The following is a 17,360-nucleotide window of genomic DNA, read 5'->3' on the forward strand; positions in this document are numbered from 1 at the left end:
GGATGTGTGAGGGTACAAACAAGGCGACTGAGCCCATGACCCCTTAAACAGACCACCAGTAGAGAGTATAGTCTGATAGTCCAACAAGCATGAACGGCTTCAATTGTTCTGTCTGTCATCCAGAGACGGGTGGCGCCATCATTACAGGCCCCTGTGCCTGACGGAATGATTTTCAGGTGCTTGGCTGCAGGACATTTGGTCTCACAGTACTCATTACATGTACTGCCTTTGACATTTTCCCACTGTCTCCTCTGTTTGCAGTGGTTTTGTGAAGGATGAAACTGGACTGCTAAGGAGTTGCCTTCAGTAACTAATCTAGGTTTAATTTGGGCACTGACGACCACCGTGTTCTGGTCTGAAGACCTAGGAGTGAGCACCTCAATCCTGCCTTTGCTGTGGAGCAGCACACTGCCCCCCTGCTGGTGTGACAGATTGGGGGGGCATCACATACTCTAGTCGGTCACCCCTACTACTGCTACAAGGGGCAGTGGCAGCTCAGGACATCCTGCAGCCACATGTGTTCCTCTCATGGCAGGACTTCCAAGATGCATTTTCCAGCAGAATAATGCTCAGCCGCACACACAAGGGGGTCACAGTAATGTCTCCACAACATTGTTACACTTCCATGGCTGCCCGGTTGCTAGATTGATCATCCATAGAACATGTATGGGAACATCTGGGATGCCAACTTTGACAGCCTATGAGTTTGCATGAACTAGAGGTTCAGTTACACGATACCATATGGAACCTATATGCCTCCATGCCCATATGTATCACATCTTGCATCCAAGCTAGAGGCGGCCCAACAGGGTACTAGAGCCTCCATGCCAGCATCATATCTTGTAGCCAAGTGGGAGGCGGTGCAGCAGGATACTAGAGCCTCCATGCCCACCTGTATCACATCTTGCATCCAAGCTAGAGGAGGTACAACAGGGTACTAGAGCCTCCATGCCAGCATCATATCTTGTAGCCAAGTGGGAGGCGGTGCAGCAGGATACTAGAGCCTCCATGCCCGCCTCTATCACATCTTGTATCCAAGCTAGAGGAGGTACAACAGGGTACTAGAGCCTCCCTGCAAGTGTTCAGTTTTCCGTAATAAAATATCCTTTTGCTCTGATATTGTGATAACTTGTATCAACATCACAATCGCACATAAAACATTTCATTCGATTCTGACAGCTCCTTCTTGGTGCTTGTGTCTTTGTGGGGGTTTTTTTGACAATGTGTATTTAGTTATGTACACCTAGTTGGCCCAAGTAAGGCTACCTTATAGGGCAAAAAAATGCTCAAACAAGCAATTTTCTGTGTGACAGAGCCCATTTTTCTCTCTGGGTATGTAATTACATTGCATATGGTGGCATATATACAAAAAAAAACCAAAACAGGAAGACTGTGCATGACAGTGTTCGTCAGATACGGTAGCGTGCACAGTGCAATATCGCTGCCATTAGTAGCAATCGGCTGGCTCTCCGCTGACTCCAGTGGTAACACTGCGTGACTCAGGCAGGGTTTTACACATACAGTTGTGTGAGCCAGCCCAAGGCCTCCCTCACACAGGCCTTTGCAGAAACACTGCATGTTTCAACGCTGTGTTTACTGCGGTTTCAGCAGCGTTGTCATGCATTTCTGACAACGTTTTGGCTGCGGTTTCAGCTGTGCTAAAAACGCAGCTGAGCAAGCTAAAAAAAAGCAATACTCTCCTAGCTGGCGCTGTCCGGGTACATCGATGAACTAATCACAGCAATCTCTTGCTGGAGGCGGGATTTTCAATCCCTGTTACCAGTAATAGATGCTCTGCTTACAACTGCATGGAAGCCTGCAGAAACGCCGGAGAGCAGCGGAATGGACCCGGGCGGCACCTGATGGGTAAGTGGTGCTTTTTTTTTCCCCTCACATAGTATAGCTAGGGCTTCCATTTAGCGCTGCCAAAAACACAGTACCAAGTTGTGCCATGTTTTCAGCAGAACTGAAAATGCTCCCCATTCATTTCAATGAGCGACACACAGTGTTTAAAAATGCTGAAACGCCCAAAAATAGAACATGCACTGCGTGCGAGCGGCTGACAACGGCTGTGTGAGCGGTCCCATTGAAAACAATGGGAGCATTGTACCACGATTAGTGCAGTGCTGAAAGTGGCACGCTAATTGCGATTAAAAAGCGCCTGTGTGAGGAGTGCCTAATGTGTGTGGTTTTGCAGATTTTTTATTTTTTTATTTTTTTCTGGCAAAAACTCACTAAAGTTGCTTATGTTGATGGTTTGAAAATATTTCTGCAGTGTGAACTCCTGTGCCGGACGTACCACTACCATATCGCAAAAATGCAACACCTTCCATAGCAGAAAATCTGCACATAAAAACGCAACTATATATACAAAATCCGCAACATTAACCGCACCTAAGTCCGCAAAACTTGTTAATTCTGCCCACCTGCAGAATAACATGAATTCCGCAGCAAAATTTTCATCTTGTTTGAAGGTAGCCTTCATATACTTTTGTATCAGTGTTTTATTTCATACATGCATATCTATGATTTTTATTTTATTTATTTTTGTACAATTTTTTTTAACAGTATTTAACCTATTTGTGACCTTTTTTCTTTATCCTGATTTTGTCTTTTAGGTCTTCCACTGCTGAAGCTGAGAAAGAAAATCTTGGTAAGATATTCTGGTGACTCTGTGCACAGTGCTTGGAATATTGGGCACTAGAGAAGGTCATGATACTGATGTGCAGATCACACTGGCTTCAACTTACGTCTTGTGCTGCAGATGATGTTCTAACTCTGGCAGCTAAGAAGGGAACTCACATGTAACCCAATCCTGAACTCCGATTAATTACAGATGCCCTGCACAACTTTCTAAAATAGTCGCAGCGCTGTCCAGTTTCAGCTGCTCCCAGGTACTGGAGGCTAGTAAACAGCCTGGTGGCAGCTGTTCAGCAGCTCCGTAAACATTATAGTGGCTATGTTTTGTGTGCCACAACTTATTTAGCTATTCTGTGTTAGTAAGTGACTATAAAAGGTTTATTATACATTCTAGCTCTATTCTCTTATTTACCTCCAAGCATCCTCTGCTTAAAGGCAGCGGTGAGTGTGGGGAGCTGTCTCATACTCGCCAGGTGCCCCTGCAAAGTTGGCACGTACACTGCCAGCTTGGTTATTTTCAGATGGCTCTGCACGCATATCCCTATTCATTTCTATGGGAGAGCACGCACAGAGCTGTCTGAAGAGTTGTGCTGTGTGCGCACCCGAACTCTGCAGGAATGGGCCACACATTGGGTAGGAAACACAACACCCCGGACTCCCCGTTCCCTCACGTTTTGTGCTCTGTAACGTTCGTTATGGAGCTCAAAGGTGATGATTGGTTCCCTTTTAAAGAAAAGTTCCCTGAAATGTCTATTTTAGTAGATATTTGTAATTTCCACGAAATAACCATTGTGACTTGTTTCCTCCACTGGGTGTTACCATCCCCTTTGTCAGCATGAGTTGCAGTCTCAGATGGGGGCACACCCTTTGACAAGAGGACTGTTAACACCCTGTTAATGTATTCATTTCTTAGAACTGCATTGTGCAACTTTCTGTTAAGTATTATCTTGTGCTAATGAGATCTTTTCTGAAGGCTAATTCCCAAGAGTACATTCGGTCCTTGCGCGGTCTGACTACATGGGCCTGAGCACCGTCAGAGTCCAGGTCATTGTCAATTCACACATCACTTTGTTTTTTCACATGGACACACAGTCTACATGAAAAAAAAATTGCTATTTGGATCCGGCTTGCGGATAAGACTCTCCCATTCATGTCAATGGTGATGCGAAAAAAATCGAATGGCGCTCACAAATGCTGTTTTTTGTTGTTGGTGGCTCTTTTTTCTTGCGGGAGTAAAAAATAGGCATACAGAACTGCACCACGATGGACAAACGCATGTAAGGCTGGCTTTATACCGGCTACTAGATTGCGCAATTTACTCGCAATGCAACTGCGTTACAAAACGCATGTGTCTGAAGCCCATGCTTTTCTATGGGATCCTTCACGTTAGCAATCTAGTGTCTGATGCTATCTTGCGAAGAAAAAAAAATTGTGGCATTTTTTATATTGCTGAGACTTGCTATGTTCTGTAGCCCATGTTTCTCTATGGAGCTTTCATTTTTGTTGCATCGCGTGAAATCGCGTTTTTCTGCATTGCGACTTTAACATTAAAAATTGCTATTCTCTTTTTCACGGCAAAGTCGCGTGAGAAAATCACAAGTGGCCGCGATAGCTCACAAAAATCACGGCGATATGGCACCTGCGTTCCCCCGATTTTCTCACAGCGATATCACTGTCGTCTGTGTGAAAGGCCTAAAACAGACCTTTCAAAAAAGCTGCCAAGTCCCTGTAAATATTAGTGCCTTCCTCACTTTTGTAGTTTTGACTGCCCTACTGAGTTTTTGGTGACCACACACGGCTTTCATTTCCGCTGTCACAGACGATCACTTGTTACTATACCATGTACTGCAGATTTACTTAAGCAGTGCTGCATATCCCATTTTTACTTGCACTTCTAAGGGTCTATTAACACTATGTTCTGAAACCTGTATTTAGAGGATTTCCCATTATGTACCTCTGTTATACTGGATGTTACTGTATATGCACAGGATATAGTTGTCAATGGACTTCCATGATAAATTGTGTTGAGTTCTTTACTGGATGGCTCTATATGGAATGAGTCAGGAGGGGTATCATCACTCCTTATGGAGATCACTTGGAAGATGAGTCAGGAGACTTATAAGGCTACCCATGCTCCTCTGGGTAATGTATGCAAATAAGGAAGTTGGAACACTATCTCTGCAGTGCCACCTATTGGATGGCAGCATTCCTGCAAATCTGTCTGACCCTTTATACAGGTCTAGGCGACAATAATTGCGAATTGAATGCCGCCATCCAATCGGACATTGATTTGCAGGAATGCTGCTATCCAATAGGTGACGCTGTAGAGGTATTGTTCCATCTTCCTCATTTGTATCCACATGGAATAGCCTAGTCAACTACACTTCCATACAGTTGAATAAGCTATACTAACAAAAGCCAAGTCAAAAGCACACTTTTGCATTAGTCAGATGAACAAGGTAATTTTAATATACACTCTATGCCTTAGGGCTCCTGGCCACGGCCGGCTATTTGCTGCGGGTGTTCACACTGCTGATCCACAGCAAGTAGCGCTTATAGCATGCTATAGGAAAATTGATTCTTCCTCCACACTTGCGAAAAACCAATTGCATTTTCTGCAATCAGCGGAAAAATCGCAGCATGCTCCATTTTTCCACAAATTCCGGGTGGACGGTTTCCATTGAAGTCAATGGAAGTTGTCCGATCCACGGCCCTTCTGCAATCACATTGCGGAAAGTCACAGTTTTTGCAGGAAAAAGCAGGATTTTGGAAAAAAATCTGTACTGCGCATGTTTGACGGCTCAACGAACGGATTATCCGCATTACAGATGAAAACGAAAGACAGCAGGTACTCGTGAACGCCGCTGCTTCCAAGGCTGGATTCTGCATGCGGAATCTAGCCTTGCCGTATGCAGCATGCCTTAGGTTAGCACCCAATGTTTTGTTTTTTTCCTTTTTTGCCCCTTCTCCTCCACATGCACGCACACCATTATAGGAATAAATTAATTTAGATTGCAGTCTGCCTGTATGCTGCTTGTACAGAAAGGTGTGCTGCTAACTTGATGCTATGTAGGAACAGCTCAGTGAATACCGTATTTTTCGCTTTATAGGACGCACCTAGGTTTTAGAGAGAGGAAAGTAGGAAAAAATATTTTGAACAAAAAAGTGGGCTTAAATATTTAATAAAACAGAATAATATGTAAACATGAACAGCAGTCAGTCAACAGCCGCATTAAGAACTACTACTACTGTAATTAACAGATGAGCAGAGATTTTTATTTTCGAACAATACACCTCTAGTCATCAGGAAACCCCCAAAACTCCTCACTGCTGTCCGAACTTATCAAGCTCAGTGACTCACTATCACTGGTGTCAGCATCTTCATAAAGGATTCCATCCTCAGAACCGTCCAAGGCATTACTGATGCCACATTTTTTGAAGGATCCTACAACAATTTCCTCCTTCACAGCCAGCCACGATGTTTTCACCCACTCACAAACCTGAGTGATAGTGGGCCTTTTCATGCGTCCAGTGGGTGTCAGGTCATGATTCCCAGCAGCCATCCATGCAACTGGCTGGTAAGCCCCCCAGGAATTACAGCTAGATGGGTCTTTGCTTCTTTAAATATGTTTTTTGTGTTTTCACTGATATGTGCCCTAAACTGGTCAAGTACTAGCAGGGCAGGTTTCTTCAGAAGCCCTCCAGGGCGTCTGGACCACACTTTTTAGATCCATATTTTCATTCCACCTTCATCCATCCATCCATCCTTTCTCATGAACATGGACATTAACTCCTCGTGGGATCGCCTCTTTTGGCATGCTTTTTCTTTTGAAGATTAGCATTGGTGGAAGTTGGGTGCCATCTGCACAGCAGGACAACACAACCGTGTAATGCGTTTTCTCATGTCCTGGGGTTTTCACAGTTATGGATTTGCACCTTTCAAATCAACAGTCCTGTTTGATGGAACATCAAAAGTTAACAGGACTTCATCCATATTCCCAATCTTGCCTAATTTAAAGCCATTTTTCTTTCTTGCATCAATTACAAATTTATGAAGAGACACAATCTTGGCTTCATATTCTTTAGGCATTTTTTGCGCAATCCTAGTTTTGGTGCGCATAGCAAGGCCACATCTCCTCCTGAACCTGTAGCACCACGGTGCGGATCCAGTGAAGTCCTCAATGGCTTTCTCTGCAGCAAGACACTTGGCTTCAAAGATGATCATTTTTGTAGAGACTGAAAATCCGTTGTTCCTGTGACGTATTATCCACTCTTTCATTTCCATGTCTAGCTGTGGCCATTTTGCAGTACGCCCACGAAAAGTGTGCTTACTTTTATCTGCTTTTTGTAGCTCCTCCTCCTGTTTCCTCTATTCACGTATCATTTTTTCTGTTGGAGGCGGCCCAAAATGTCTCTCAGCTGCTCTGTTCCCATGTTCTTTGGCGTATTTCACTACCTCCAGTTTAAAGGGATTTTATATGCTAGTCGTTTCTGCTTTGACATCTTTCTAAAATTGGATGGATGCAGCAGGAGACTAAGGTAGCTGAATGAACTGTCAGCACTTCCTCATAGGAGGAAGGGGTCAAGCTGATTGGTGGAGGAAGGGGAGCAACAGTTGTTCCCGCCGGCGCTCACCACCAATCAGCGGGCGGCAGTGCAAAGGAGAGAGAACTGATTGTGAGTTTCTTTGGCCGAATGTTCGCGTGATTGCGCGTTAAACTCGCAATTGCGCGAACAAGCGGCACGTTCGCTCTATAAGACGCACTGACTTTTCTCCCCCACTTTGGGGGGAAGAAAAGTGCGTCTTATAAAGCGAAAAATACGGTAAATACAGCACCAGAACCAAGCTCACAGCATAAATATAGCATCAGAACCAAGCTCCGTACATATCTAAATAACCAAAGTCATAGCATAAATACAGCACAAACCAACCTCAGTACATATATACAATACCAGAACCAAGTTCCTAATATAAATACAGTCACATAACCAGACTCCTAACATATAGTAGCAGAACTAAGCTATTGTGTTACGGTTGTGCAGATGGGCTGACAGCAGTACCTTGGAATACCATAGAGGGAGACGGTGCCCGAAGGAGGATTTATGTGGCTTCACAAGATGCTGCGGTATAGCTGATTATCATCTGGCCTGCATCTCAGGGGGTCAACGCCCCCAGCCAACTTCCACCTGGTGCCCCCTTACAAGCTGGTGGCCAGCATCCTGTGCAACACCATGGGTCACACCTAGCTAAGGCCAGCCATAGATAGACTTTTCAGTTTGGTGTATGCGTCTAAAAAGTTATTGACAAATGTGCCGAATGTAGTGTGAATAGACCCTTGTCGTATTCTGGCCATTTTGAGCACCAGTAAAGCTGACCACCAAAGCCCGTCAAGAGCATTATTCTTCAGATTCTTGTGAAATGTGTTAATAACTATCCATAATCAGCAGGTGCATTATTGAAGACGGTACCAACTTTGCTGTATGTGCTTAATACAGTACTTGTGGAAAGCAACATCACTTCAAGTTAGTACGCATGCACACCAACCTGGTTTTGTTTGTTGCCGGCTGCATCCATTATCTTCAGACTATAGCTTTGTGGTGTAACAAGGGAGAAGTAGTCATCCATCACTGCAGTTTGTCACCATGGGAGTGATTCACAGTCGGCTCGGTGAAAGGCTGCATTTTCCCAGTTGAAAAAACAATAACCATTTCCTGTCAATAAACTTAAATTAAGGCTCATAAAAATGTAAAACTAATGGATATGGAGGGTAATCACTGGAACTGTGATGGTTTAAATATACCAGGGAATGTCAATGCCTACTGGGTGGCTGACGCTCTAGACTTTTCTGACTATCTCTACCATCTGATGACATTGACTGAATAGTAATTATACTCCTGGGCAACATAGAATACATCAAGAATAGGCTATCAAACGTTATCTAATACTTTATGCCACACAGGGCCCTACCTAAATGTTGAAGAGTTGTTAGGCAGCAGAATGCAGTCCTAAGCTCTCGCTCACGATCTGAAGGTTGTGAGGTCAATTCCTGCTTGGTTCAGGTAGCCAGCTCAAGGTTCACTCAGCCTTCCATCCTTCCGAGGTCGGTAAAATGAGTACCCAGCTTGCTGGGGGGAATAAATTAAATTGCCTGAAAGCGCTGTCGAATAAGTTGGCGCTATACAAATAAGTCCCTTTTCCCTATAGGTAGTCCAGCTCATAGATCTCTGAAAGGGATATACACTTGACACTGAAGAGTATCTGTTTGCTGAGGGTGTAGATGTAGGTGATGATTACAGAATGTGTCACTGCCTGAAGGGCAGAGAACTTTTTTGAAACTTTTTTTATTTTTTGTGTCAGTATTAGAGATTGGAACATTATAAACATGTCCAGGCGTTTACTTTCTCCTACTTTTGACCATAGCAGTAATATCTTGAACTCTAGCACCTCCTGTTTATATAGTGCCAACACTGAAAGGACTCTCTGCAACTAGTCCAGTACCAACATGGGGCAACCTGCACAAGTACTGTAGCTTTTATTGCCTTTCTGGCAACTCTTGAAAAGTGGATGCTGCTTCTTCCCTTGTGTCATGATTGCTTGACGTGGCTGACAAACTAAGTGGTACTAATGTTGCTCTTAATGGTAGAGTATATTAGTTCTTGTGTCTTTTAATTTGAGAGACTTTGTAAGCTACAGCATGTTGGGAAGGTTTATAAATGACTACTCTGTGCAGTGTCTACAAGAAGGCCGGGTTCACACAAAAGGGTTGGATTCTGCATGCAGACTTCTGCAGCAGAAGACCTGCGATATATCACAGAAAGTAATTGCGAAAAGTTGCAGAAGATCGCGGATACGATTTGATTTTCTGCATGGATGTACGCAATGCAAAGTGTATCGTACGCATGGAAGAAAGAGCTCTCGCTCCTCTCCAGCCAGCATTCCAGCTTTTCTATCTATTTTCCTATGAAGTAGCAAGCGTTTCCACCGCTCGTATGCAATGTTAATCGCGTAAGGGCGAAGGAACATTCACATCCATTGACTTCAATGGAGGCCGTCTGTTTAAAAATAGAGCATGCTGTGATTTTTATTCCACTCGCGGAATCCACAACTCCTACCTGCATGTCTGAGCTAACCAGCTAAACTTCATGATTTAATGCCCACTTATTACCGCGTATCGTCCATGCGGACGCTGATCGCGGAATCTGCAATTCAAATCTGCCCGATTGAGCTCGGCCTAAGTCTGAGTTTGGAACTCTGGTCCAATCAAAGCCTTCAACTACTGATGTGATCCACCTTCCTACAGTTTCTGTATACTGTAAAAGCACCAAGTATGGCATATGCCTGTGGAAACTAGCACCAAATCACAAAGCGCATGTTGGTGCTCATTAATAACGTGTACACAGGCTGTTTATCTGGAGTGCTGGGATGAATGATCCTTTAGTACGACTGTTGATCCCTCGTACAGAATGCATTTTTCAGCAGAGCATCTCCCTGTTTGCATGGGCGGATGTGCTGCTGACGGACAAGCTGATCATGTCTATGTTCGCATAGACAGATCCTCCCTTGTCATAGGGTCTTGATGACCCTCTTCTTTCAGAACAAAATTCTGTTCCTAGATCAGAGGGAATGGGGTGCATTACTTGCATTTTTTCTTCTCTCATCTGATCTGCTGGTTCCAGTCCCAATTTTCAGCTGTTGAAGATGGCCCTTGCAATTTTCCATTTAGTTTATGCACACTGTACATTGGCCAATGCTGATCATGTCATGTGAGAAGCACTGGCCAATCAGAGAGCAATAATTTAAAACTACCAATACACTATGGGGATTATATAGTCTAAAGACTGCATTGGCCATCTTGGACAGCCAGAGACAGGACCTGGATTGGTGGAGCAGGTGGACTGCATAGAACATGCGCAGGTAATAGACCCCCATTCACTCAGACTTTTGGTATGCTTTGATGTGGTTTTCCCATGTATAGCATATGAAGCTAGTTGGACTGTTTAATTCTGATAAAAGCCCCTGTTCTGCCAATCAGTAGCATCTTCAACTCCTATGCCATGCCATAAATATCAAAGATGGGTAATCCAATAACTGGAGCAAAATTAAATCCACCAATAACGAACAAAGTAAATCATAACTGCACTCTTAATTTAAGTTAATTTAACATTTGCATTGCCTGCAGTGTTGAATCATTCCCACCCTGTAGTTGAGGTAATTATGTGGAAGGTTGGGCCAAATAGTACACTACTCAAAAAAAAATAAAAAATACTGGAACATCATTTAAGCATCACGTATAACCCCAAATCACTTAAACTTCAGGGATCTCATCTGTACGGAGAATGCTTTTCCTCCTGGACAGATTAATAACTGGAGATTTTCAGCATGAATATGTAATTTGAGATCGGATGTGGGACTAAGTGTTTGTTTTTTTGAGCAATGTAGTTGCTATTATTACAACCTCGTGTATACCCCTGCCACTAATTGCAACATTTGCTGTGACAGTGTGCTCTGCCTGCACAGTCCCACAGAGAACAAAGCAAGGGCTTTGAAAAACCAGCAGAAGATATTGCCGATCTGCCGGCAATCTCCTGCTTCTAAGTCTCCTGCTTTGTTTATAGGTTGCCATAGAGACCATCGGCTTGTCAGAAGCAAGCCGATGGTCTCTGTGGCAGGGAGAGCTGGTGCTTGGCTGTGAGAGGACAGCTAGGTACCTGCTCTTACAGCAGAGATCAGAGAAAACCTCCGATCTCTGCTGTGTTAACCCTTTACATGCGGCAGTCTGTGACTGCCACATGTAAAGGGCTGTCACCATCGGACCCCCGGAATGTGATCATGGGGTCCTGATGGGTCCCTGTGGAAGTCCCCTAAAGAGACAAAATAAATAAATAAAAATTAAAAAAAAAAAGTAATAAAAACACTGGTCTCCCTTTACTTTGTAAAAAATCAAAAATACAATCACACATGTGGTATCTGTGTGCGTCTTAATTACCCAGCGAAGGAAGTTAATACATTATTTAACCCCTTAATGACATGGCCCCTTTTTTCTTTTTTCCCCATTTCTTTTTTTCCTCCCCCCCTGTTTAAAAAAATCACAACTTGTCCCACAAAAAACAAGCCCTCATATGGCCATGTCAATGGAAAAATGAAAAAGTTATGGCTCTTGAGATGCAACTGCAAAATTAGTTGAAATTCAATGATTAGACCATTTTAAAACCTGCCCAGGTGGGCACGACAGGGTGGTAGGAAACCTGCCACTCAAGGGGTTAAAGGTTTGCTGAGAACCACAAAAATTGGTGGCAGTGGCTGGACACAAGTTGTTAGAGAAAAAAACCCTCTATACTTACCTCCTTGCCACACTGCCCCACTGCTGCTGTCATCCTCTGGTCTCTGTTTACATTGGCTGCAGCCAGAGGGAAGCCGGCAGGGGCGTGATCGGCAATGTCCTGTAAACCTGCCTTAGGGCTTCTACATTGGCCAATGTGACAGGTTTACGGAACATCACCAGGCCTGCTAGCTGGGTGATGTCTGTCAGATGCCGCAGCGCCAGACTGCCGAAACAGCGATCCGGCTCTGTGGCGAGTATATTTATTTTATGTAGTTTTGGGCATGGGGAGCCCAAAACTATATAAAAGAAATAAAACACTATTTTAACTGCATTCTTAAAGGGGTGTTCTGAGTTGAGGTCTTGATAAACTTGTGGACTGCAGTTGTTAGTTTCTACATTTACATCTACATAGCATTAATTATTACAAAATGTATAAATGTACTTACCTGCAAATTATATCCTTAACCAGTATTCAGCATGTAATGAATGTTTCAATGTCATTCTATTTGCACACATCAATTTAGCTGAAAAAAGTGCTCACTGTAATTATGTATATACAAGTATATGAGAAGTGAGAGAAGCTACTGCCAGAGGAGCATTTATAATAACGGATTCCAGTAAATCCTCATAGAAGTGATGCTCGGCAGCGTGCTACTCGCCCCGAAGGACTCCTTTTCTAGTAAAGCAAAGTTCAGATGCTAGTTCCTGCTCATCTGTCTACTATATGGCTCATTTGTGTCCTCTCCAAACCACTCTTGGTTGGTCACAGGGCTTCTAGTTGAGTGTTCTAGGATATACAGCGGCCCCGTGACATTCAAGGTCCCGTATTTGCTGAACAACTCTGAAACTGTCATGAACGAGATTTGTTTGCAAGTGTTAAAATTGGTGACCGCACGTTAACATTATCTGTCTCTGCTCTGAAAGGTTTTATATGTACTGGATGTGTGTATATAGTATAGAATTTCTCTGCTTGATGGATTAGTTTCTACTATTCTGTGTTGAAGTTCCCCCACCGTTTTGAAGAAAGCTAAAATGCTTACAAAATGTTGAGCCTCACTTGACTGTCTATAATTTTTTATTAAAGGTTTGTTTCAGAAATGGAAGGAACAAAGGCCAAGAATTAAAGGGCTTGTTTGTCCAGGGTTAGAAAAGCATGGCTGCTCTCTTCCAAACGCAGTGTCCTCTTGTCCATAGGATTGTGCTTGGTTTTGCAGCTCAGCTCCATTGAAGTGAATGGGAGCTCAGCCGCAATACCATTCACAACCCCTAGAAAAGGGAGGTGCTGTGTTTAGAAGGAAGCAGCCCTGTTTTTCTAACACTGGACAACCCCTTTAAACCTAAAATCAAACACAAATTAAGGAAGAACAAGCAAATAAAAATTTCCAGGGAATAATAGACATCCATGCATGGCAGCCTTAGGAGATTTCACTAGGCCCCAGTCTGCCATGCTAACCTGTCAGTACCCCACAATTTTTTATTTTGTGGGGAGAGGAGTAATGGGGTTCTGATGAGAGGGAGAATGTTGAGATATTTTGCCTATGCAAAAAAGTAAATTAGAATTATCTAATTGGCCGGGTTCAGCACTTGAATTTTGTTGAACTTATAATACTCACCTAGGTTTCTCAAAGAATTATCCATTATGTAATTGTAGTTTTGGGATGGCGCTGAAATGTTTTCTAGGGGACAACCTTCTAGCCAACAGAGTTCCTGGCTTGTACACCTGGGGAAAAGATTAAAAACCCAACTAATCTTAAATTTATTTATTTTTTCAGCTCTAAGGGCTTATTCACACAGACGTATATCGGCCAGTTTTTCATGCCCCGGCCGATATAGGCTGCCCCTCAGATGCATTGGCTTACAATTCATCAGTGCACAGGGGCATATCTCCGCAGCATAAAAGTGCCCAGTCGAGCGCCTAAACGTTGGCGGCGGCAGCTGCATTGACTCCTATGGAAACCAATGACAGCTGCGGGAGAAGAGGTGGGAGGGAGTTTAGCAGCATGACTGCCAAACTCTGTCCCTCTTCACATCTCTCCGCCCCTTGCCGCTGTTTGCAATGAGAGGGGTGGAGCTAAGCTCTGCCCCATCCAACCCCTCCCATTTACAACAGTGGAGAGGGGCGGGAGCTCAGCACAATAGCTCCTGCCCCGTACCACTTCCTCCCCTTGCAGCCAGGGAGGGAAGGGGAAGACAGCCCGAAGGCGTATACTCCACCCTGTACATGACGCGGTAGCATATATCAGCCGGCCAATATACGCTTATGTGAATAAGCTTTTACTGTGAGAGTCATGTTGAACTCTGTTCTGGCCTCTTATACCTTATATATCAAATCCCTAGAAGGATGGGCTGTATATATCAAATCTCTAGAAGGATGGGCTGTGTGTTCTGAGAGGCTGGCAGACAATGCTGTTGTGTTTTTGGTTTTTTTTGTTCTTTATTTTATTTTTTTTTTATTATTTTTTTTTTTTAAAGAGAGCTTTTCATTAACGGAGTTTCAGCTAGGATGATATTTTAGTAATGCTTCCACGTATGGTTACCTTATGGGCAGTCTGGACAGTTAGTGCAGGGAACTAGAGTAGTTGGTTTCAAAATAGAATTGCACGTATTTTTATTAACTCATCTGAGAAAGGTGGATTAATTAGGAGGGAGTCATTTAGCCACCAGTGAAATGTATCTGGAAGTTCTGGAAGCCCACAATAGTGTCCTGATTAGACCAAGGACAAGGTTGAATTTTAGCGAAACTCACCTGATACAAAAAAAGGCAGAAGGAACAAAAATCTGGTCAATTAAGAAGAACAAGGAGTCCTGGAAGTGATGAGGGGGCCACCACAGAGCCATAATCTCATCTATCGAGCCTGTCTGGGCTTGCATGTCGAAACGCAAGGATTTCAGCAAGGTTATTTTTCATCCCAAAGTATTTACCATCAGGGAGATGGTATACAATCTCATCAATCAGAATGGAACATCTAGAAGTCACAATTTGTGGTATTTTATCTTGCATAAAATAGGTGGTTGTACATGAGGGCAAACTGATCATTGCCTTTTAATAAATGGAACATTGACTCTACTAAAGTAGACTAACTATTCTGCCTCCTAAATGAGTTTTATATGTTCTATACTTCTGCCACGGAAGATAAATTAGATAGTTATTGATCTGACGATACTTTTTGGAATAGTAAGTATTATAAAGGTCTGACTCCTGTCTTAACCCCTTAGAAGTTTAGAAAATACAAAATGCCGTTTACATTTTTTAATGGACTTAAGTAATTACGCTCTTAAGCAGTATACCACTGTATATAATATTTATTTCCCCTCTAATATCCCATGTTTAAAGCTATATACAATAAAAATGGAAAATTGAGCTTTCCACTTCTGAACATGGTAACACATGGTCAGTAAATTCAGACACCAGTCGGCATGCATGGTTTGATAAAGGTATTTCTGCAACAAAAAAATTAGCTTTACTAACTGCAATGCCATGGGACACCATAAAGGCCAACCTTAATAAATCACCTATTTCTGACCTGTCTCAGCCAGGCGCCAAGGGAACCTGCAAAGTATTTTTTATGTAAGGGCGGGAATGAATGTATGGCTCTTAATCATATTTGTGGACACAATAATAAATGAAACTATGTTGGTTCTTGTGACATTTTTGTAATTCAGCCAAAACCAATAACCTTGCTGATAATTACTTTTTACAGGTTTATTCTATGTCACTTTATGCCCCTGGGACTTATTTAATTATTTTTTCTCTTAAGTAGCCTGTACTGTACAGTGAGGCTGGTCTTCAATACAATCTACAAATGCAATCGGAATAAAAAAAAAGAAAACTAAATTGCTCTACATCACTATGGTGTTTTTTTTTCTAACTTTAACCCTAAATAAGTCTAGTTTCTACCAATTTATGCAAAAATATTATTCCAAAAGTGGCTCACAGGTGAAAGCTTAGTCACCATTCTGGGTTCAACAGCCACCTCAAGTATACCACGATGGAAGAATCACTGCGCTCCAAACGTAGCGCTAATATGAGTCCTTGATTCACTTAAACATGCTCCGATGTTTCAACTCAACTTGGGGTCTTTTTTGTTTTTCCAAGCCTTTCAAAGGCTCACATTTGCCCACGGAGTTCTGTGGTTTTTCTATTCTCAATAATTTATACATGTCAAGGTACATTTTTATTTTATTGTTTTTTCTTTCTCAAGGTTCAGTAAAGCGAGAGAAAAAATACCAAGTACAGCCTGGTTTTGGTGACAGGCGTGGTGGTGTCATCAGTGCGCGGACATATTTTTATGCAGATGAAGCAAAGTGTGACCATCACATGGAGACCTTCGTCAGATGTATTGAAGCTTCAGGTGGGTATACAATCATAGAATTGTAGTTGGAAGGGACCTCCAGGGTCATTTGATCCAACCTCTGCTTAATGCAGGATTCACTAAATCATCCCAGACAGATGTCTGTCAAGCCTCTGTTTTGAAGATTTCCATTGAAGGAGAACTAATCGCCTGCCGTGGCAACCTGTTCCACTCATTAATCACCCCCACTGTCATATTTTTTTCTAATAGAAGTAGATTGATGTCTTCAGCATTGAGATACTAGCAGTAAAAGTCATGAACACTGTTTTGTGTAAACCTTACATTATTGCCTATATAGCTCATTAGTTGCAGTCACTCTGGCAAGAACTTAAAGTTTGCTTGCCAAAAGATTGGGTTCTCCCCAGCTCTCTTTACATTTTAGTCCTGAAAAATTGGAAATCCAAGTTACGTGATACTCAGTCAATGCCATGTTTTTGTTTTCTTTTGGTTTAGGTCCTAAATTCTGTTTGAATATATCATTACAGTGGTCAGAGCTGTTTTAAGGTGTTGTACTGAAATAGACTTGGTTTATCTATAAGATAGGTGATAAGTCTTATCCGTAGGGGTCCCACTGAGGCCCTCACCAATCCTGAGAACGGGAGTTCCGTATTCCCCCTTTTCTGTAGGTTCGTTGCACCCCACCACGCAGTGAGGAGAAAATTAAATGGAGGAGCATTCACACATGTACAAGGCTCCTCTATTCATTTTCAATGAGAATGCGAGAGATAGCCAAGTGTTTGTACTCGGCTGTTTCTGTCAGCTCCATTGAAATAAATGGAGCTTCGTTGTGCGTGTGTAACCACCACTCCATTCAATCTTCGATCACTGTGAGCCTGTGTGCATTACAGACCGAGCAGGATCTGTAGATCTAGACCCTATTACAGAGGCGTAACTTGAAGCTTCTGGGCCCCAATACAAAAGCTATAATGGGCCCACAACTATAAAGCTTTATTCATACTACTAGGCTTACTATATGGAGAAGTTAGGCCTTATGGGCCCCCTAAGGCTTCTGGGCCTGCATCCCCTGCATCCTCTATATTTATGC

The 17,360-nt window shown here is 42.9% G+C and overlaps 1 protein-coding gene across 1 annotated transcript in view; it reads left to right on the forward strand.

Annotated features, from left to right (window-relative positions):
* PRODH (proline dehydrogenase 1) overlaps positions 1–17,360 on the forward strand; it is a 113,187-nt gene that overhangs the window by 31,488 nt on the left and 64,339 nt on the right. The window contains exons 3-4 of the mRNA XM_066603669.1: positions 2,619–2,653; positions 16,166–16,315. Of these exons, the coding sequence (XP_066459766.1) occupies positions 2,619–2,653; positions 16,166–16,315 (185 nt within the window). The remainder of the gene's footprint in view (positions 1–2,618; positions 2,654–16,165; positions 16,316–17,360) is intronic.

This window comes from Eleutherodactylus coqui, chromosome 5, assembly GCF_035609145.1.
Source record: "Eleutherodactylus coqui strain aEleCoq1 chromosome 5, aEleCoq1.hap1, whole genome shotgun sequence".
NCBI lineage: Eukaryota > Metazoa > Chordata > Amphibia > Anura > Eleutherodactylidae > Eleutherodactylus > Eleutherodactylus coqui.